Here is a 21,657-nt window from a genome sequence, read left to right as displayed (position 1 = left end):
TATGATTCGGTCTCTTAATTGGCACCGAATAAACTTTCGTAGATACAGTACACCAAATATCGCCAGAACAATGTTTAGCTGCAATTTATCGAGTCAGTGCTAGATATAATGCTTGCGTTGCTGCAAGAGGGCAAAATTTTGAACAATATCTACATAAAATAGATGATAACGTAAATAAAATTAAATAAATAAGTACAAAAATGAAAACTTGTTTTGTTTCTTGTTTGGGATTTTCTCCAAAACGAAGCAAAAACGAGCAAATCCCTAAAAGACTTTTTGTCTTGGTTTTTCGGTCCCCTACACGCTCCTGAAATTTTGCCATTTAAATTCGGGACACCCTGTATAGGAACTCAGAATTAGTAGAAATCAGATTAACACTAAACCTCAAAGCTATTGAAATGTTTTAGTTTACAAAAAATGACGAGGCTTGAATGTGCTTGGATAAAGAAGTTCGTCGAATCAATTTCCATGCAAGCAACTTCATAATTTCAATAATTGCAAGTTGAAAAGTATAAAACATTCAAGTATAAACAAGTATAAAACATACATAAAATCATTCGTACCGCATTACAAGAAACACATTGTCAGAGTTGCATACAAGAGTACCGCGTTATAGGAGGGTTCACTAGAAATCGGTAGAATCATCCATCTCTCGCCTCGTTTCGGTCGTTTTCGTTGCCGACGAGGAAAATATTTTCGCGAGACCCGCGCGCCACTGATAACGCGTTATCAGTCCGTTGACTCGATACCGCTCGAACCTTGAAAACTACGCGCGATGAATCGCGAAGCTTGTAATTGCAGCGAGCGTTATCGAGCCGTTTCTACGACGGACCAACCCACCATCGTCTCCACCACCAGCTAATCTAAACCTCCCCACCGTCGCTGTCTCATCGGTACACGGAAGATGATTCGTTCTTCCCGTGATGGTCAATTTTTGCTGGTAAGTTGCTCGCGAAAACCGATTTGTTCCGGCGTTGTCTCGGTTGCCAAGAAATTTCGCGACAAAAAGCCGATGGGACGTGTGCCTCCGTGGCGCAATCGGCTAGCGCGTTCGGCTGTTAACCGAAAGGTTGGTGGTTCGAGCCCACCCGGGGGCGAATATCTTTTGTCAACCCCTTCGATCAGAACGCTACGAGGACGACGAACCTGTCGATCGAGTTAGAAAACACTACGCTCGAGTCTCTCGTCCGCGTTCTTTTTTATATTTTCTTTTTCGAGCCGTACTCTCTCAGCTAGAGATCGCGGTTTTGAGCGTGTACCCGTAGCACGTGTACCGTGTATGTAAATACTAAGGAATTAAGAATCTGTGCAAACGTTCGAGACCGGCGACTGCGTTTAGGATTTTTGATCGAATTCTTTCCGACCGTTCATGTTAAAAGTGAGACGCAAGAGAGGTAAATTGTTCACGTAAATTCACGGTAAATTGTTCGACGTTATAAAATGTAAGTGCGACTATTAGATTAGTTGATTTCACGACCAGGCTCACTGCTATCCATGTACACTAGACGTCCCTATTTCACGTGTACGCAAATACGTCTGTACACGTGTAATAAACGAATCCGGATATTCATCCATGTAATATAAAATACAGGGCTGCCCGTGTATTTTAATTTCACAGATATTCGTGTATTCTACGCGGTGAAATAACGTCGAACAATTTACCGTCGAATTTATTGCTGTCTCGCTTACGTCTCACTTCAAACATCAGTCGAAAAACATAAATGCATGTGCCGCCGGACTCGAACGTGCCGAACGGTGTATACTGTGTATACCTGTGAAACAGAAATAAACGGATACTAAAAATTACACGGAGTGAGATCCAGATTCATCGACTACACGTGAGATAGGGATCTCCGTACTCAATGTATCGTTAGAAATAACGGAGTAATAATAAAAACGAGAAAAAATAAAAAGAAATCGCCCAACGTGGGGCTCGAACCCACGACCCTGAGATTAAGAGTCTCATGCTCTACCGACTGAGCTAGCCGGGCGTACGAGCTTTCTACTTCAATTTTTACATTTCACCGTAGAGTCTTCGGCGATATAATTAAACGGAATTATGCTATAATTGCGATTGCGTTAACAATAGAAGCTAACGAGCCGGATATATATTCTGTTCAATATAACAATCCGTATCTCCGGATCTGTCCAGAACAAAAATATCCGTAGTTGTTCGATAGTGTTTGTTATCGATCTATCTAAAAACAAAAGAAGTAATTAGTCATCTGTATATAGTATATTCATATTCGAGACGATAGTAAACAATTTTACCTGATTTTATCGATCCGGGAGACAAATTTAGACTACTATCATCGATATAACTTAAATATTACATAAACATTTGCATGTTTACAACGATGCCTTGCAAAGCAAAGAGAGGAAGATATCGTTCATGCTTCTACTTTTTTAAACAATATTAATTTGTTGCCAACAAACATCACGGATCAGTGACGAAAAAAAAAACAAAGAAATGCAAACGATCGTTTCGTGGCGAGAGTCCGTAGGTGTCGGGGTAACAAATACAGTTTTGCCGCGTGCGAAGTGTATTTCGTCGGCAGAGAAAATGTTACGACACATTGTTCTCGCCTCTTTCGGGCAGGTTTTCGTTCGTAATGCGATGCGTCGCGTTGGTACAACGACACGCCATTTTCCCTTTCGCTCGTGATTCGAAGCGATTCCGCGTTCCTCGATGCTTGCTGTCTTTCGTCAGTCGTAAAAAAGTACCTTTTGCATAAACTATTCTCGAAATCGTGCGGTAAGTCCTTGCTCGTGTACGACAAGGATCCATTTAACCTTAACCCTTGATGACCAAACTGTCCTGGGAACAACATTGTTGCCAAGCCTACCTGAAAACCACATCAATTAACCCTTTTGTAGCCGAACAAAATGTATAGATTATTTATAACTAGACGGCGGATCTTTATGCATTTATGAAAAAATTGGTTGGGTGAAATATTAGTAAATCAGTAAAAGTAATCAGTAAAAGATTAGAAAAATTCAAGAATACTGTATTGTTGTTTTTACTATAACGAAGTCATTAAGGGATAAAATCCATTTCTATTTTATTCCTGCTACCCACAATAAATATAGAACGTTTTTGTTTTGCATAAAGATCCGCAGTTTATTTATAACCGTTCGTATTTAGCATATTTTCACAAACCTTTTGTATTTAGCATATTTTCAGAAATTCTCATTTTAAGGCTATAAATTAATATATTAGCGAGCAAAGAATGGACATTCATTAACAAGTTCTTGAACGAAATGCAGCAAATGGTTAACTACACAAGGGTGAAAAACCACGAATCTAATTGAATTGATTTTATCACCATATTCACAAAATGTTAAAAATAATCATCATATTCACAAAATGTTCATTTTTAAATGGTGTTCCAATTATAATTTTTATTAAATTTCACTGATATCGGCATTTTCGGGATTGCTAAACATTTAAAAATTAATGTACTTGCATTATTTAAATACTGATATGAGACAAGTTATTTGTTTAGGTAAACGTTTCCTTGCGTAGCCAGAAATTTGTGCCTTCATCCTATAAATGTTTACCTTTGTCCTATGTTATCCAGCACATTTGGACGAGAAGATGAGAGAAATCCAAATTTCGGTCCTGCATCCTTGTTTAAAGGTGAACAATGTCCAGTATTTTTTACAAGTTAGCGCCGCCATGTTGTGTGTAGTGTCCGGTAGTGACAGTAACGGTCGTGCACGTGCACGTGCACTCCCTACCGAGCGGAGACAGTGGGAGTGAGTGGGAGTGGGATAGTGGTGAGCAAGTGAGATATTGTACAAGATTTCTCGCGCATGCGCGTCCAAACAGCAAACAAAGTGCCAATATTTTACGGGGTGTTCAAGGTACCCCAATTTGCTAAAATGCTAAATCTATTTGCTATATTTGCTAATATAATATAGCTTTTGCTAAATTTGCTAACTATTTGCTATATGAGATGCTAAAATCGCCGCCATGCGCAAGAAACCTTGCACAATATCTCACCACTGAGCGGAACCGCTAGGTGGCACCACAAGTACGGTTGAGTGCTGACAAAAAGGTCCCTGGCTGGCAGGAATGCGCGGCCGATTGGTTAGCTTGGAAGGAGGTGCCTTCTATTGGTCGAAGCGGTCACACACACACGACTACAGCTATGCAGAACGATAGGATAGCTGCTATAGCAACCTTTTCACGTATATGCGTATATCGCCAGTGGTCGGGCCCGTTCGGAGGGCTAGCGTCTATTTGTTTATTATTTATAGGAAAAGGTGAAAATTTATAGGAGAAAGGCAAGGAAAAGAGCAGCCCATTTTTACCAAATTAACTGCTACGACAAGTCTAAGTTTAAGCGTTCAGAAAAATCAAATTTTTAAGCATTTTTTAAAAACTCTACTTAAAGTTTACATTATACTTAACTTCATATTCTTCGTACATTGATTCAAACATGTTTATATTACAATTAAATAATTGAAATATAGCCTGCTCTCATATATGAAAATACATACAGCACAAATTTTCATTTTACCATATTGTGTCTAAGGAATAATATCTTGAATTTCGAGGTTTCAAAGGGTTCTTATTTGCGAGGAACGAAAATTTGGTTGTAATTTGAAAGTCGAAAAATTGAATTTGGGCTACAAAAAGCGGGCTCTGTATCGTTGTGCGGCGTGGCGCGAGGACGTACCGCGACGCGGAGCTATTTTATTTTTAAAGCAATCGCGTAGTTTACGAAGCTTTCTGTCCGAGAGCACAGCCAAGAGCTGCGCGTTCGCAAAGTGCCCCTAAACTGTGATACATTTTTAAAGGGGAAACTGCTGTTGATAGCAGCTTGAATCTTGTCGTGCCTGAGAGAATGGAAAAAGTAGATCGTTCGAAGTGTGTAAGCGCGGCGTGGTCCACGGTCCAATCGGTACGATCATTCAGAGACAAGATCGGAATCGGAATCGGGATCGGATTGGGTTGGGTAGGGTCGTAAATCTTTCGCGTTCTCTCGAACGTTTCCCCTACATACATTCAGGCACCGTTCACTCTGAGAGTTTATTTGACCGGTGCAGTCGCGTACATTCGCGTGTCCGCGTACTTGCACGTATCGCGAATTCCTTGCTTCTCGCGTCTACGAACAAAGAAAATTGAAGAATCGAACGATCGTGGCCACCCATCGATTTTGAAACGCGTGCAATCCCGAGGATGCGACAAACGAAGAAAAAATGGACTTCTCCGAAGAAAAGTATCATTCTGCTCGTAGGATCTCTTCGTTGCCGATCACCGACGTAAGTAATTCCGAAATATTTAGCAATTTTCGAGATATCTCCTCCTTAGCTTTGACCGGCCTCGCTGCTGTTTGTAAAACTAGAATTATTAACCCATCCCACTGCATCCCACTCGACTGCTCCCTCTAACAAATGAACAGGGCAATGTACACTGTACACAACCTAACCAACAATTCGGATGTCCCGCTCGAGAGGACACGAAAAGATCGTTCGCAAAATTAAAAAAGGTTTGCATTGAAATTTCTTTCTGCTTTTAATTGTCTTATTAAGGTGAAATGTATACACTGATGTCCTTAAATCTACGTAATTCGTCCACGTGCCCATTTCTGTCGTAAATACGTCAAGTCCGCAGGTAATTACAGTACTTGCAAGATCGAACATTTCTGTTTGATTAAATTTCTGTCGATCCAACTTCGTGCCAAATCTAAAATCGAAAATTAATGAAATGTCGGTGAACACCGTGTCGGAGAAATCTGTGTCGATGATTTCCATGGGACCCATTTTTGAATGCGATGGTAAAAAGGTACATACATATGTACCGAGAAATCTTTCGTTCGAATTTCGAGGCAGAACGAAAAAAAAGTGGATCGACGAGGATGGGATTCGAACCCACGCGTGCAGAGCACATTGGATTAGCAGTCCAACGCCTTAACCACTCGGCCACCTCGTCTTCGGCTGGATCTGGATCCAAATATACGGTACACATTATTGGCTCGTGAATCGATGGAACGATTAGTCGTTATTCGTCGAGCAGGAAAAACGATGAATGTTTTGCTCGCGAACGGTATCGTCGCGGTTCGACGTGGAAACGCCAACATGAAGAATAACGTGTCACGGAGGAAGAAGAACGATGGCGTGGTATTTTAAACGCGATAGCGTTGCAGCGAGAAAACGTTTTACATATTTCGATATCGATGTTTATTTCGACCGACCGACGTTTTACATGCTTGATCGCGCGCGCGCGCGTCTGTGTGTGTGTGTGCTTGCAAGTAGCAACAGATAAGCTTCCCTCGTGGAAGGGGAAAGGGGATGAAACTTTTTCGAAGAGCTCGGAAAGAAAAGAACCGCGTGAACAAAGATCGGGGACCCGTTTTTTCCGTCATAAATCGCTTTCAGCGTAATAAGCGCCGGCCGGTCGATTAAACCGACGAAACCGTTATTGCAAAAGTTTCGAGCGATTTACGGCGGAGATAGGGGCTGGAATTTCGCGTTACGCAAAATCTTGACGGGAACTTTCTCGACGAACCGAAAATGAAGTTCGCAGATTCGAACGGTGTTGCGTACGTGTTGCGTCGTTCGATCGGTTTCGTTCGAGAACGAGAGCGATGTTCGGTTTTGGATAGATTAACGATGGCAGCTGCTACATCGGGAAAGAAACGTGTTCGATGTGGTTCATCGGTTGTCCATAGACACGGAGATGGAGGAAAGGTTGCTTTGATTGGCTGATCGCCAGTTTCCGTTCGTCCGCACTGCGACCTGCACTCGACCGTAGTTGCGCACGAGTTCGCGCAAAGTGGATTTTGTTGCGCCTTTCTTGCATCACGTCGATTTCGATGCCGCACGAGCTCCAAGTTCCAAACATGGCTCCTACGCCTATTTCTATAGCTACACCAAACCAATACCTGCACCTATGCTCATTTTATGCATATGCGTTTGTTTCATAAAGATGCAGCTGTTAGATAAAGGTTACGAAGAATCTTCATTCCGAATTCTAATATATCAAATAAACAATTTAATGATTTCGGCGCCACGAGCAATTTTGCAATTTAAATTGTTCTCAACGTTTCGATCCAAATGTGGACCATTTTCAAGAGAAATTTCGCGTCTGTAAAATACTGTAAACTGTAGTAATTGTTCAACAAAACAAAGAATCTAATATATCGTCTGTTTAGGTTACGGTTCCCGTTTTTGTTCTCACTGCTCGTCAATGAAGTCGGACACTATAAATAATTTAACCCTTTGCACTCGAATGGCGAGTCTGAGGCGCCACTAAAAATTGCCATACCATTATTCAAAACAGTTTTAACATTACTTTTGTCTGTATTCTATAAATTGTAAAAAGCTCAACTATTATATGTGTAAGAAAACAGGTTCAATTTGATGTGCACAATGTAAAAAAGATTACACGCAACAAAAATCCTCTGGGTTAAAACAAATATCTTGATTTTGGAATTCAAATTGCTTCGAGTGCAAAGAGTTAATACTCTACCGATTCCTTCGAACGCGCAGGAAAGCACAGGATAATATTCGACCTAGAAAACAAGACGAAGATTCGTTTATATACTTTTAACGCCGAACAACAATGAGAGTGAACACGAAAAATATGCCATTTGTTTGTTTATTAGCTTTATTAAAAACCCATAACATATGTATAAACTTTCCTTCTTATATGTATAACGACCTAGCAAAAAACGTGTACATTTACAGTAAGTCGATACAAGAGTTTGTTCTGGAACCGCGTCACAATCGAAATTGGAACCGTAACCAAAACTTATAATAGTTGAAAGTTTTGGTAGTCGTCGATGTTATACGACACAACAGATTTTGAGCCCTGTTAGGAACAATATAAGGCTCGCGCGGGCGATAAACAAGGAACAATGACAGAGAGAGAGAGAAAAAATAACGGAGTGAATCGATAATATCGCACCCCCGCAAGAAAAGTGACACAACTCAAAAATGCAGCATTAGAGAAAAATCATCTTGAAGAATACTATAAAACTTGTACATATTTTTCAGTGACATAACCTCTCAAAGTTGCCATTTTTTGACTTGCGTCACTTTTCTTGCAGGGATGCGGTATGTAGACTGCGGATTTTTCTGCAAAATAAAACGTGCCTGTACTAGTTACAAGCCTCGAGAGCTACGTAGACGTTTGTTTCGCTTCCGAATCATATTTTATACGATTGAAAATGATGCAGGATTATTTCGAAATTCTTTAAACGTTTTTACAAGTGTGCGAAGCAGGGTTTGCCACTGACGGGTCATCCAGTGGACCCTGCCTCAGTATGCAGAGGTGAGCTGTGCGGTGAAAAAAAAAGAAAAACAATAAAAATACATATGTACTTTTTCTTTAGTATGTGTCGAGATGTTGTCACGAATGCTGGTTTCTTTTCACCGCATCGCGCCGCTATCATCGATGCTCGCCGCTCCACTATAAATGCACCCTTACACGCTTGTAAAAACATTTAAAGAATTTCAATATTGGAGCTATTCAATATTATTGGACATGATATTTGGTCCCCTCAGGGTTTCAAATTCATTTACCAATCCTCTTCCTCTTTCCACTCTCACCATCGCCTTTTCAGCGGGACCTACTGTTTATGGTGGGTTCCGAACCACCTTTTGCCAACAACACGTGAAAAACACCCCGGGTGGGTCACTTTCCGGTTTTTGACCAGACGGTCACCCTCCTAGTGCCGTTCACGTTCCACGTTGTTTAACTTCGGTGATCTAACGAGAACCGGTGCTTTCAACGGGACTACGGTTGTTAGCTTTAAAGAATTTCAATATAATCCTGTATTATTTATTAAGTATAATATTATACATCTAACCCGCTAGATAGCCTCAGTGACGAGTCATCTAGCGTGCCCAGGGCGAAACGCTCCCTTTCCTTCCACCCTATCTCGCACACTCCGCAGCCGCCGCGCCGCCAAACACGAAATCCGCGGTGAAATAAGTATACATTGGCGTGGAAACCGATCGGAGCGGATTGTTCAGCGATCGCCCATCACAAGAAAGCAACGAGAAGGTACTTTCTCTGTGAGGGACGTGGTTTCGTCCAAGGTGCCGAGGTTCGCTCTTAATAGAACATCGGCGATCATCTTCTCGGCGATGATACTCTGCCGAGGCATCGACTTCCTCAATTTGTTGGCGACGTAGCGTCCAAACGTGTCGAACTCGTCGTCGGTGACGCAGGTGGCGAACGGTCTCGGGGAAACCTCGCGGGTGGTAGGCTCCTTCGTCGAACGATCGGCGGGGTAGTTGTCTTGCTGCAGTTTCCTCTTGAACACGTCCACCCCGGACACGGACGACGAGATCCTCCTCGCGTACGATCCTTCCGTCTCTAGAATCACCGGTTGGAAGGTCGGTTCCGGACTGGCTTCCCGCGATGGCACCGGTGATGGTGGTTCGATCTTGTCCACCTCGGCTTGAACAAACTACAAGAGAACAATTAAAGTTGAGACTGGCGCGGGCACATCACGTGGGAAAAATGAAAAGTCAAACTTTTCCCGTCGGTGTTCGGTAAACTTTTCTCGGTTGCGTTAACCCTGCGTTCGACTGACCCCTCTGAGGGGTCGCGAACGATATTTCACATCGAATTCTATTTATACATATGTTATTTGTGGCTAGGGTTGCCAGATCTGCTATATTTGATATGTATCTTCTATATTTGAACTTGATCTCCTATATCATGTTTGAATTTTCAAAAATCTTTGAATAAAAAAGTCTAAAATGTGCTGTGTACCTCTTTTACTTGAACTCCTATATTTTGAGCCTATCTCGTACTGTATACATAATTGCAGTTTTCACTACTTCTTCTATATTTGGATAAAACATTTCTGGCAACCCTATTTGTGGCGTGGGTGATCGATGAGAACGAAGTACGTAATTAAATTCCTTTAAACCAAAATAAAAATCCACTCGATTGCACTCGATAATTAAATGGGTGTTTGGTGGAAGGATCTATATATATGTCAGGTTTTTTAAATTTTGTAGATCAGCAATTCAGTGCTCAGGCTTTTCCCAATGGAAGAAGGGCCTGCGTCATTTTTCAGCTGGTTTTTATTTTTGCAATTCACGCTCTAGTTCGAAAGTTGCACTCCTATAAAATTTAAAAAACCTGACGCAGGCCCTTCTTCCAGACACCCATTCTGTTAGACACACTGCGTACTTGTGTGACACGGCCGTAACGGTTTCGACACGGAATCCTTGGGAGCTGAAAATCGGTTATTGAAAAAAAGCACCTTGTACGTTCAGCCGATGAAAATGTTTTGAATCTGAGCGAACGGGCAAATCCGGGAGTCGTACAGGTGACCTGTGACGTCATCTAGTCTGCAACGCTTGTGGCAGAACGTTATCGCGGAACAGCGAGTCGTTTATTATACGTAGAACGAATAGCACGCGTTAGATCTAGCGAGGCATAAGATTTAGTCTCCGATCATTTTCGATTCAGTGCATTTAATTTCGATGTTCAAAATCTTACCGATTCCGCGATACCGTTAACAATACTCTCGCTTTGTTATAAGATACTACGTAATAAACGTATGCGTGTATCCAATTCATTTCGTTTGCTGTAATTATCTGAGAATATATTTGGACTACTCAATCGAGATATACTTTCGATAATAAATTAATATCATTCTCACAATACCGTCCATTCAACCGAATCTCCTACTAAGAAAGGAATTCCTAGAGCAACCCTCAACCACCTTGCGATTTCACAAAAATCATTTTATCTCCTTCGATCTTTCGCGAGGCTCCAGGTTAAACACATTCAATTAGTCATTAGAGAAAATTTTCTACGATAAAAATCATGAATAAAACGTTCATCATTATAGAAATTTAAGATTATGTACACAAAATATAAAGGAAAAAAATTCGAAGATCAAAATGATTAAGAAATATCGATTTTTATACTTTTTGGTTACGAGTAACAGTTATTAGTGTCCAAAAATTGGATCCTCCTCGATAACTGTTATCGATGAAGAAGAACTATTTGGATTGCTCATAACAGTTATCGACGATCGAATTTCTTTTCACTTGTTCATTTTCAATTGAGAAGGTGTCGTACAACAAGACGAATCAACAGACCACAAGAACAACGCAAAATCTGTTTGTTTGCCACATTAAATTCTGATTGTAACAATTAATTTTACGAATAAGAAATTTCTGAAATAATTGATATCATAAATATAAATTCGATCTTCTTCCTAAAAGGTTTCAAACGACGAAGATATTCATGGGATTAAGAATCGAAAGCGCGGTACTTTGATCGTTCTTATAGGAAATAGGTCATTTTAATTCCCCTAATATTTCTAGCGATCGCGTGATGCCTACAACGGTTGTCCACAAAGAAAGATTTGAGAATGTTCTAGCTCGTTGAAATGCGTTTGACGTTCGAATCGACCGTGAAAGCCCGAAATATGCTTGTCTCTTGAAATCCCATTGACTCGTTAGACTGTGCGGCGCGAACGGAGCATTTGCTATCGGCCGTTCAAGGCAAGGCACAACGTGTCGTGTCGTCTCTCGTCGCATCGCTTGTCGCCACGCCATACGGCGCCATGCCACGCCGCTCCGCGCCGAAGCAGCGTTGCATCGCATCGCATTTCCTTTTCTCGCCGCCGAAATGATGCCTCGAGACTCGAGAGAACTCGATTACGCGGACGCATCGTTCTCGCGCCGCGGAATCCAGGCTAAAAGCGAGCGTCTTTGTTCGGTTTCCGATTTGAGCGTAATTTCCTGCAACGCGTACGGCTCGACGACCAGGTTTCGGATCGATAAAGGTCTTCGAAGAGAAAGAGAGAGGGAGAACGCGCGCGGCAGAGGGAACGGGCGTGGAGGAGAGCAAGGAGAACCAGAGAAAGAGGGAGCGAGAGAGAGAGAGAGAAGTGGGGAAGGGGGAGAGAGAGAGAGGAAAACGCGGCGACGGTGGGAGAAAGAGAGAAAGGGAGTCGGTCGTATGCCGTATCGAAGATGTATCGTTAACGACGACGATGCGTCGCGTTGGCTGACGTTGCTTCGAGAAAACTCGTGTGCGAAAGCAGCCTCGCGCTTCGCCGTTTCGATCGATTTAGTATGAGGTGTCTAGCGGGGCAAATAGTCTCGCGAGATCGTACCATCGGTTCGTTATAGCCATCGCTGGTGACCGTTGGGTTCTTAATCATGTCCAGGTCGTCCTCCGTCGGAGGTCCCTCGTTTTGCTCGGCGACGAACTTGAGAATATCGTAGTACCACAAGGACGACCTGTACCGGAGACGCGGGTTGCTGACCATCCTCTGGGAGCTCCGGACCTTTTTGTACTCTCGCCTGAACGCTGTCCGGAGAGTGTTGATCTTCCGAATGACGGTCTCTTTGTCCGCGACCGGGTTCACCTCTCTGAGCTTGTGGACGAGGGCGTCGTACGCGCGATTCCGCAGCAATCTGTCCTTGTACCCCTTGTACCTGACCTGCCACAAGCAGGGGAAACTGCGGTACAGTTGAATGAACTCGGTGAGAAAGTCGTGCGTGTAGCCGACCAAATCCGGGCTCGCCATTCTGCTCGCTATCCACCGATTCGACGCCACGATCCTTTTTCGCCGCCTAACCGCGTCCAGCTCGAGGCCGAGAGAGTCACAAGCTACGATGGAACGGCCTACCAACCTACCAGCATATACGAACCAAACCGAGTCGAACCGAGTCGAACCGAGCGTTGCACCAACAGGAATTGCCGTTGGAATCGACCAAGCGATACGAACACGAACGCACCGTGAATGACCACGCTCGACGACCGACGAAGAGCCACTGCCTCCGACTCCGAACTCCGACAGCGATCGGTCGCGTACACGCGTGCCTTTGAGAATGCTACGCGTTTGCTCAAACCATGTTGCCAGATCTCTCCAACGTCGAACTAGGTTTGTCGGTGCTTGCGCAGCCAACGCTCGACGCTCTTCGTCGCTTCGTCGCTCTCTTCAATCGCTCGCTCGCTCACTCTCTACTCTACACTCTACCCAGGCCAACCGAACAAAACGTGGATCCGCGAGAGTTTCGTCGCGCGCGGCCAGAATATTTCGCTGATTCCATCGCGCCGAAGCGATGGTCGACCATCGTCGATACGATGCGACCCGCCGACCACTCCCCACGTTTGTACAAACTTTCGTGCTTTCCAGCTTTTCCTCTGTCGCAACGAACCCCGCGCGATGCACACGGTTTCTTCAGCCAACGTGACCGCGCAAACACGTTTCATCACACGGTTGAGGAGTGTCGTTGCTTGACGGTACTCGGGAGGCTTCCACCTGGCGCACTTGTTCTTTCCTCCGCGTGAAAATTAACCCTCGATTCTTGCGGGACTTGGGTTCATTCCGACCCGTGGTTGTAAAGCTGCCTTGTGCTTTGGGTTTTGTTGTTGGGATTTGGAAGCAAGAACACCGTCCATATCGCAACCATAAATGCTACTGGAGTACATCTGGGGTATATCGAACAGCACTAGCGCGCACGCGATACTCTGGCAAACGCGCTTCAATATTTTGACTGTTTTCTTCCGCGCTGACCTTATTTACATTAGCGTATATGGATTCGTTCACACGCATCCGCGCGGTCAAACAATCAAAAACAGAAATCGCGCGGTTTCCGCCGTGTCTGAACGGGGCCTAAGTCTTGATCCGCGTCACCGTTTTCGTCGAACTGCCGTGAGATCGTCGACCGTTTATGCTCGAAAGCTCACGGTCCGATCAAATACAAATTACACATGTTGCGGACATTAAGTCCCTGGTTGCGGACAATGCGAACGACGAGATAATACAAAGAAATCCAAACAAGCACATTCGCGCCGCGAGGTCGGTCGAGGCACGTGGTTCACACCGACGCGACGCGACCACTACACCCCTACCGTAGTTCGACGCAACGGTCATTAACCTGCCAGCAAAACAACTGACGGTTTCACAGAAAATTTTAAAACGCATACACGTGTATAAAAAGAGTTCCCTGTGGTAACATTTATGGTTCGTCAACAAGGCCAACGGTTGGGAGTTGGTTGGGATATGGCTGGTAGTTTTGTCTACAACTTCCAGTATAGGACCTACGACAAAAAATTATGACAATTTTCCGACGAATATCCAGTAGTTGGTTAATTAATTAGAAATTTATCCAACCAATACAACTAAAACCTGTTTATTATTATATTCCAAATTGATTTTTCGTTTTCTTATTTATGGATATATGTTGGGAATTGGTATCTTAATGATTGAAAAAAGGCAACATTTCTAACTGTTCGTCAACCAATACTGTGGTTCTCGAATCACGAACTTCTTCGTTTCAGCAGGAATTACGAAATTTCGGGAACGAGCCGAGAGAACGTCCCCTTATAAGGCACCCGTTCGCGCGCGCCGAATTCGTTTGGCGCAACTCGACCCGACTCTACTCTACGCACCGTCTTTTTAAGGATGTTCTGGAGGTATATAAAAACGCAACAAAATTTTTGAAAATTTGACAAGATATAATTCTTACTAAATTAATGTAATTACCAAAGTTTGGATGTTCGATTCACTGCACCGTCTAAGAATTATAGCAACTTAAAGTTTGCACATTTTAACACGTCTTCTTATGGAGAATTCATAAAATTCCACTTCAAACCCTATTTAAACCTCGAAAAAACGCAACTAGAAACTCCAGTTTTTTTTTATATATAGTAAAAATGATGTAATTAATTATGTTCAAAATTTATTAGGATTCACTAAACAGTTACAGAGCAAAAAATGTATAGAGTAAAAAAAAAGTATACAAAATATACTCGTGAATGGCTTCCATTGCCAATATATTGATGGATTTCGAATTTCTTCTACTTTTGTCTCTCATTGTACCTCCAGAACATCGAACGTTTCTCGGAGAACCCTGTGCATCAACCTTTTCAACTCTTCAGTGGTTCCTCCAGCCGAAAGAAACAAACAAAAAAAGAAAACGAGCGAAAAGATGCTGATGAATTTAAGCAAGGTTGCCATAAGATGTCGATAACGCTGAACGATCTTCCTTGTGGTACAGTTCGACTCGAGTACAGATCACGGCGAAGCTCCGCTCCAGAGTTTCGAGAGAATCTCAGCGACGCGTAGTCGCGAGGCAAAACCTGTCGTCGAGTCTCGAGTCTCGTTTCTGTTTCTCTGTACGGATCTGTTGCTTGCTCTCTCCGTTCGACGAGCAGCGATTCCGCTCGCTCGCTCTCGCGTCGTCAGTCTCGCGAGTGTCAGCCGCGAAACGACTCGTTCTCTGTTCTCCGTCGACCGGCGCGGAGTCTGACACCGCGGAAGATTCGTAAAAAATGAATTTCCGCGGTTTCGAGGGTGGTCGGTCGGCTCCTTTGTATTCTCGAGCCAGCCAAGTACTTTGTACTTTTCAATTTAGCCTAGACGGTTTGTTCCGGGACCGATATCGAACGCGAAGCCTCGGATTACGAGGGATTACGCGAATAGAGACGGCGGCGAATTGAAAGGAGGTTCTCGATCGAAGGAAATTCCTGTCCCTTGTATTCGAGTCTGCCAGTTCTCCGCGGATGTTTCGAAACGCGTGCGTGACATGGGAGAAGTAACGCGAACGAGATGTGCAGACAACGATGACAACAACGACGACGAGAGAATCGCGTAGGTATGGCTCGTTGGCAAACAATAAGACGAAAATGGAAACGGTGCATTTGCAGGAGTGAGCCGGATAAGGCGAACGGAAAAGAAAGAGAGAGAGAGAGAGAGAGAGTGAGAGCAAACCGAGAGAGAAGCGGGAGGACACGGAGGAGAAAAGAGTAAGAGGACCGATGCTAATCCTCTTTGTATGGAAAAACCAAGTGGTCCGTCGAGTCGACTACCAAGCAGACTTTCGAACAAGCTATTCAACCGGTGCAATATACCGTGCTAGTATAGCGCATCCCGTCTAGACGACGGCCGGCTTTTCTATGCGAACGAAAAGTTACCTCGTTATTTCGCGAACGAACCGTGGAAAGCAGGAGAACGGCCAAGAAAAAGGAAAATCGAGATGGGGCGCGCGGTCTTCCGGTTCTCGAAGATGCGCCGAACCGCCTGGCTGCTCGTGTAATCGCTCGATGGGTTCTAATCGGCCGATCGATCAGTCCCCGCGACGTTATCGCGCTCGACTCGATAAGAACGGTTCGGTGGCCGACACACCGTGCAGATCCACCAACTTCGTTTTAAAACCGTTTCGCGTCGCGCGATCTCTCGCATACCCAATAACCTGGTTTAATTAAATTCAAAACGGACGGACCTGTCAGTCGTTTCTTCGATATCCAATAACCGCGACGTACGAGCGGTTGGCAAACACCCAGGAGAACTGGTGCAAACTCCGTTTCAACGACTTTATCTCGCCGCGGAGCGCACAATACTGCCCCTGTACAGAAATATCGGTTGAATATGCATCCTGACGGACGCACCGTGCACGCGCCACAAACCCTTCCATTGTCTCGAGCTGTACTACGGGGAGTATATACTCAAATACATATAAACTGTGCGCGATGTACGCGTCACGCGACAGTTTGCCTCGTGTTCGGTCTATCCTGTCTATCGGATCGAAACTCGGCTCGCTTCCTCGTTGCGTACGGTTGGAGAACGACAGGCCGGTGTAGACACTGGTATCGAGCAGAACCGAACAACCCAACTTTGTTCGCGAGTATCTCTATCGTCGGACTCCTTTCGAGAAATCATCGGTAGCGAAGCCGCGATACCGGAGACGTTGCAACTGTTGCAAGACTGTCGGCGCGGAGAAACGATAACGCGGGGTTGTTTACCCGAGGAGAACGGAATCGAGACGATTGCCCGCGACTATCTACAGAAGGTTCTCCCCGAAGAACGTTTCCACGAACGTTGTTTGGCACGAGGAGGCGTATCGCGTACGATGGTTGAAACTTTCATTGTCAAATTCGTGTATTTTTCGAACTCGACACCACCGTTTGACCTGTAGCAAGATAATCGTCGTGCCAAACAACATTTTTCTCGATAGGTTCGGTCGCAGGAGATGGGGGAGGGAGGGGGAAACGTTGCAGACGAGCGATTTACTGAAAAAATACGTTCGTTTATTTTCTATTAATAAAATTATATAATAATTCTTACGGCTTAGAGTCGAATGTCGATTAAATTAACCAAAGAAGGCATCGTGCGCGGAGCCCTCTGTCGCGGAATTTTGTAGCATCGACGCAGGGTAATGGGAAGAATGATCGCCGGTCCCCGACTGTTCGGGTCCGTCGACGGATATCCCAGGATTCCCGTTTCCCCCTCCGCCAGGCCCGGGTCCAGGACCCGCTCCGGTCCCACCGGCGGGGCCTGATCCTCTCAGGGGTTTCACGTCCTGCGAGCTCTCGTAGATCGTTCGGTTCTGCTGGTTCTGCGAGTTGATCTCGTTGTAGACGAGCTCCTGGATTTTCAGCCTGACGAACATCTGCCGGTCGAGCGACAGACTCTTGAGCGGATTCCGAACGCTCATCAGGAAGTGGTAGGTGTCGTCGAACTCCTCCTCCTGCGAGACCGTCAGTCTCTTCTGCAGGTGCTCGTACCGTTTCCGATCGACCTCGCAGTAATCGTTGTCGATCACGTCCATCAGGCTCCTCTTCCGGCCGATCTTGTTCAATTTCGGCGGCGGCATCACGTGATGAAGACCGTCGTCGTTCGACAGCAGGGACTGGCAAGAGTCGCCGTCCAGGTCGTCGAACCGGGTCTCCTCGTGGCCCTCGAGAATGTCGATCTGCGGCTCGATCTGTGTCCCTTCCGGCGAGGATCGAAGCACCGCCGAGCAGTTCTGCGAAAGGGCGCAACCGATCACCCGGGAGTTCATTTGATCCCGCAAAAAGAACAGACTCTTGAACCAAACCCACTTGGAATCGTGCTCGACGCCGCCACCCTCGCATTTCCCTCGGTAAGTCTTCTTCAGTTCGTTGCGAAAGTTGTCCCGCAAGTGTTTCCATTTCGATTTCGCGACGTCCGCTGCAAACCAACAAACGATAACCACCCGTTAATCCATATCTATACCTTCTCATTCGACAACAACGGGCAAACTTCTCGCAGCAGCGGCCCTGCCCCCTTCCATTTGTGCGCGTCTAATTCGATTACTCGTCGTGTCTCGTCTCGTCTCTCGTTCCCACGACCCACGCGCGCCACGGCCGCCGAGTAGTCGCGAGCTCTCGCGTCCCGCTAACATCTATCGATCGAACAAGTGCCCGTGCCCAGTTTTCATTTCGCGGCCGATGCGCAGGCGTTTCCGCGCGCGCGTTCCCTCTGCTCTGCCGCTCGTTCTCGATCGCTTTCGACTAACGCAGGGGTCGGCAAACTGTTTTTAGAAAGGGCCAGATTGTAAAAATTTTGCCTCGTGACGGGCCAAGTAGCAAACATGAAGATATCAATGGTAGTCCAGTCAACGAAAAGTTGTAGAGGGAAATGGAAGGAACGCAATTTTTAACTTTGAGTCTTTGTTTCGACTAGTTAGGAGGTAAACATACTAAAAGTCCCCACTCCTAGGAGATGAGCGGGCTGCAGGGGGGCAGGTAGCAGGACCCCTTTTTCGGTTTTACGCTTATATCTCGGAAACTATGCGTCCTACCGATAAGACCATTCTATACAAAATTAAAGCTGACAAAATGTACCACAAGACTGATTCGATTCAGTTTTCCGCTATCTAGCATAGTTTCCCAGATATAAGCGGAAAACCGAAAAAGGGGACCTTCTACGTGCCCCCCTGCAGCCCGCTCACCTCCTAGGAGTGGGGACTTTTAGTATGTTTACCTCCTAACTAGTCCAAACAAAGACCCAAAGTTAAAAATTGTGTTCCTTCCATTTCCCTCTACAACTTTTCGTTGACTGAGCTATGGGAGTTCTTTTAAAAACAAAGACAAACGAGAGAATACGACAATAGCACCACTCGCGATAATTATTCACAAAATTTCAACTCAACTATTGGTCGTTGCGTAATAGCCGCGTAATTTGATTTAATTTTCATGTGAAAAACAATATCATTCCGCGGGCCGGATGAAAAACAAGCGGCGGGCCGTAGTTTGCCGACCCCTGGACCAACGCAACATTTTTTCTCCGTCTTCCTCCTCGAGTCGACGCGCGACGGAGAAGAAAAACAAAACCGATCTCGACCGAGCAGCAGGTTTTTCTATATTCCGCGGAATCGAGCAGGACGGTGCGCGACCTCGCGCGGAACGCTAACCAAACCAGCGGCGGCGGCGATGCTTTCGGCGCCTGTTATCGATGTCGCGACTGCTAGCGCGCCGGGAATCGGCATTCGAACGACTCGATTCGACCTGACTCGATTGTCGACTCAGGCAGAGTCGATTCGAGCGGGGGGAGGAGATCGATCAAAGTCGGAGAAAAAGAGGGGAGACACGGGCGTGTGCATCGCCGCCTGTCAAGCCGGTAGGGGCTCGCGATATAGGGGGGAGTAAACGCGTATCCGTAAAAAACTGAGAGGGATAGAAAAGCGAACGCGCAAGTGAGAGAGAGAGAGAGAGAGAGAGAACAGCTCTCTCGACGCAGGCGCATATAGCTCGCTCTGCGAAAGAAGAGAGCAGAGAGAAGCGAGAGAAGAATGAGAAGCGAGGCGCGCGGAGTGTACTCACTGGAGACCTCGCAAGCCCTCGCGATCTCCCGCCACATCTTCAGGATGACGTCGCGATTGTGGTAGTTGACGTTCTTCTGGTCCCAGATCGCGGGCCTGGCGTGCACCTCGGTGATCAGTCTCTGGAGATCCATCGTCATCGCGTTCCTACGGGCGCTCGCGTTGCATCTCCTGGACGATCGCTTGTTGGCGGCTCGGCGGTTGAGAAGCGTGATGCCGGAGCTGAGGGAGGAGGCAGCCGCGCGCGAGCCGCTTCCTCCTCTGGATACGATTCGTTGAGACTCGTTGGTGTTGTGCGAGGACCGATTTTTCGAGGGTTGCCTGTTGCTCGGTTCCTCGATCGGGATCGCAGCGTCTTCTCCCGGTAGAAGTTGTTGTTGCTGCTGTTGTTGTTCCTGCTGTTGCTGCGATAGTTGTTCGAACGGGGGAATCGCGTCGGTGGTTGTTTCGGCGCTATCGCCGCCGCCGCCGGCAACGACGACGACCAGCTCGTCCTCGTCGTCGACGGTACTGTTTCGTCGCTGCTGTCGCCTCCTCTTCTTCCTCTTGCGCCTGGCGATACGAGAGCTGCCGGCCGAGGAGGAGCTCGCGAAGCCGAGCCGAGCAGAGGATCGCAAACGAGACGAATCCAGGGCTTTTTCCTCCTCGACTCGTGCACGCGTGCCGCCGTCCATACACGGCCGGTACACGCGCGCGTCCAGCCGGGAAGACGCGCACCCGCTTCAAACGATCAACTCGGATCCGCAGTCGGATTCGGAGTCGGATTCGAATTCGGTCTCGACGTTTGCCGCGGTATCAGTTTCTCGGCCTCGGTGCTACGTTTTCGGCCTCGGTCTTGCTTTCCGCTCGGCCCGTGGTCGTCCCGTCGCGGCGTCGTCGTCGTCGTCGTCGCAGTCGCCGCAGTCGCCGTGGTTGTCCCACGATCCCGTCGCCGTGCCGATTAGACACCAGCCTGGATTATTACTAGACGACACGCGCACCTTTTCGGCTGTCCGCTTGCTCGTCGGGGTTACCACGGCGAGCGAGCTCGAGTTCTCCTGCCTTCCTTCACTTTTGCGGCCACGGTTTCAGCTTCGGCTTCGGCTCCGCTCGGCCCAGCTCGGCTCGACCCGCACGCCACCGCTCGTCACCGCTCGTCACCGCTTGCGATCCGCACCGGGCTTCCCTGCTGCTCGCTTCGCGATCGCTTCTTCGAAACCGAAGCCGAGCCGAGCCGAGTCGAGCGGAGCCGAGCCGAGCCGAGAGCCAACGTCTCCTCGCGGCTCGTAACCGCGCCGCTCCGCTCTGCATCGCTCCGCTCCGAACCGTTCCGCTCCGCGCCGCTCCGTGCCGCTCCGTACCGCTTCACATCGCTTCACGCAGCGCCGCGACAGCTCCTATCGCTCGCGATCTCTCCCTCTTTTTTTCTTATCGCGCTGCGCTGGCGGTTGCTTCGCTGCTCGAGGGAATCTAGAAGAACTGCAAGGATCCGTCCACGGCATCTCAATTTACGGATTTAAGGATAGAGACCGGTCCTTTCCACGAGCGGACCTCTCGCCGCCACCTCCGTTCGCTTCGGAATCACACGCGGAACGACGCAATGCTGTTTCAATGCTGCTGATTGAGGCTTGCAACGCGTTGCAACGCGGAGCGGGCTGGGATGATCGTTGAACGGCTAACTCGAGCGTTTTCGGCTCGGCTCGGCACCGCTCGACGCAGCCCGACCCGCCTCGGCTCCAGTCGATTCGATCCGATTCGCTCCTGGCCTAACTAACGCGCCCGCATCGTCACTCGACTCCTGCGCGACCTTTTTTATTAACGTTCTGGTAAACACTCATTACGGTTCCCCTGCTCCCCTGGAGGGGAAGGTGGGGATATGCGGGGCTCCTGGGCGTACCTGCTAACTCCAATAGGACTCGACGAGAACCTGGACTTAAAATTAAGGATAAAAATAACAACGCGAGTTCCTATTTTGCCAGGAACATTTTCGGGAGCCAGAATCCAAAACCAAATATTTGCGGCTGTGAACTGCACTAACGTATTCCGTACAATACCATCGAAAATTACAAGGGATAGGCCTACGCCACCCCTCTGGCCAAAAAGCCATAA

At 46.7% G+C, this 21,657-nt stretch overlaps 3 protein-coding genes and 3 non-coding genes across 6 annotated transcripts in view; 2 read left to right on the top strand and 4 right to left on the bottom strand.

Moving 5' to 3' along the window:
• Window positions 1-1,023: 1,023 nt before the first annotated feature.
• On the top strand, window positions 1,024-1,097 carry Trnan-guu (transfer RNA asparagine (anticodon GUU)). Its single transcript has one exon. It is a non-coding gene; the product is annotated as a tRNA-Asn (tRNA).
• Window positions 1,098-1,918: 821 nt separating this feature from the next.
• Window positions 1,919-1,991, bottom strand: Trnak-cuu (transfer RNA lysine (anticodon CUU)). The gene has a single exon. It is a non-coding gene; the product is annotated as a tRNA-Lys (tRNA).
• A 3,062-nt stretch (window positions 1,992-5,053) lies between these two features.
• Lpin (phosphatidate phosphatase LPIN) overlaps window positions 5,054-21,657 on the top strand; it is a 50,768-nt gene continuing 34,164 nt past the window's right edge. The window contains exon 1 of the mRNA XM_076426489.1: window positions 5,054-5,271. The gene's annotated coding sequence lies outside the window, so the exon portion shown is untranslated. The remainder of the gene's footprint in view (window positions 5,272-21,657) is intronic.
• On the bottom strand, window positions 5,450-16,880 carry LOC143210057 (uncharacterized). The gene is made up of 3 exons (XM_076426516.1): window positions 16,228-16,880; window positions 12,108-14,044; window positions 5,450-9,428 (listed from the first exon to the last, which is right to left on the bottom strand). The coding sequence occupies exons 2-3, from the start codon at window positions 12,522-12,524 to the stop codon at window positions 8,985-8,987; spliced, it is 861 nt and encodes a 286-aa protein (XP_076282631.1). The 5' UTR covers window positions 12,525-14,044; window positions 16,228-16,880; the 3' UTR covers window positions 5,450-8,984.
• On the bottom strand, window positions 5,860-5,941 carry Trnas-gcu (transfer RNA serine (anticodon GCU)). Its single transcript has one exon. It is a non-coding gene; the product is annotated as a tRNA-Ser (tRNA).
• LOC143210052 (uncharacterized) lies at window positions 17,011-21,220 on the bottom strand. Its single transcript, XM_076426510.1, has 2 exons — window positions 19,571-21,220; window positions 17,011-17,936 (listed from the first exon to the last, which is right to left on the bottom strand). Exons 1-2 carry the CDS (start codon window positions 20,241-20,243, stop codon window positions 17,095-17,097), a joined length of 1,515 nt encoding a protein of 504 aa, XP_076282625.1. The 5' UTR covers window positions 20,244-21,220; the 3' UTR covers window positions 17,011-17,094.

The sequence above is a fragment of the Lasioglossum baleicum genome, chromosome 6 (genome assembly GCF_051020765.1).
Source record: "Lasioglossum baleicum chromosome 6, iyLasBale1, whole genome shotgun sequence".
Taxonomy (NCBI): domain Eukaryota; kingdom Metazoa; phylum Arthropoda; class Insecta; order Hymenoptera; family Halictidae; genus Lasioglossum; species Lasioglossum baleicum.
The sequence above is the reverse complement of the archived record's forward strand: the minus strand, read 5'-3'. Positions and strand labels throughout refer to the sequence as shown.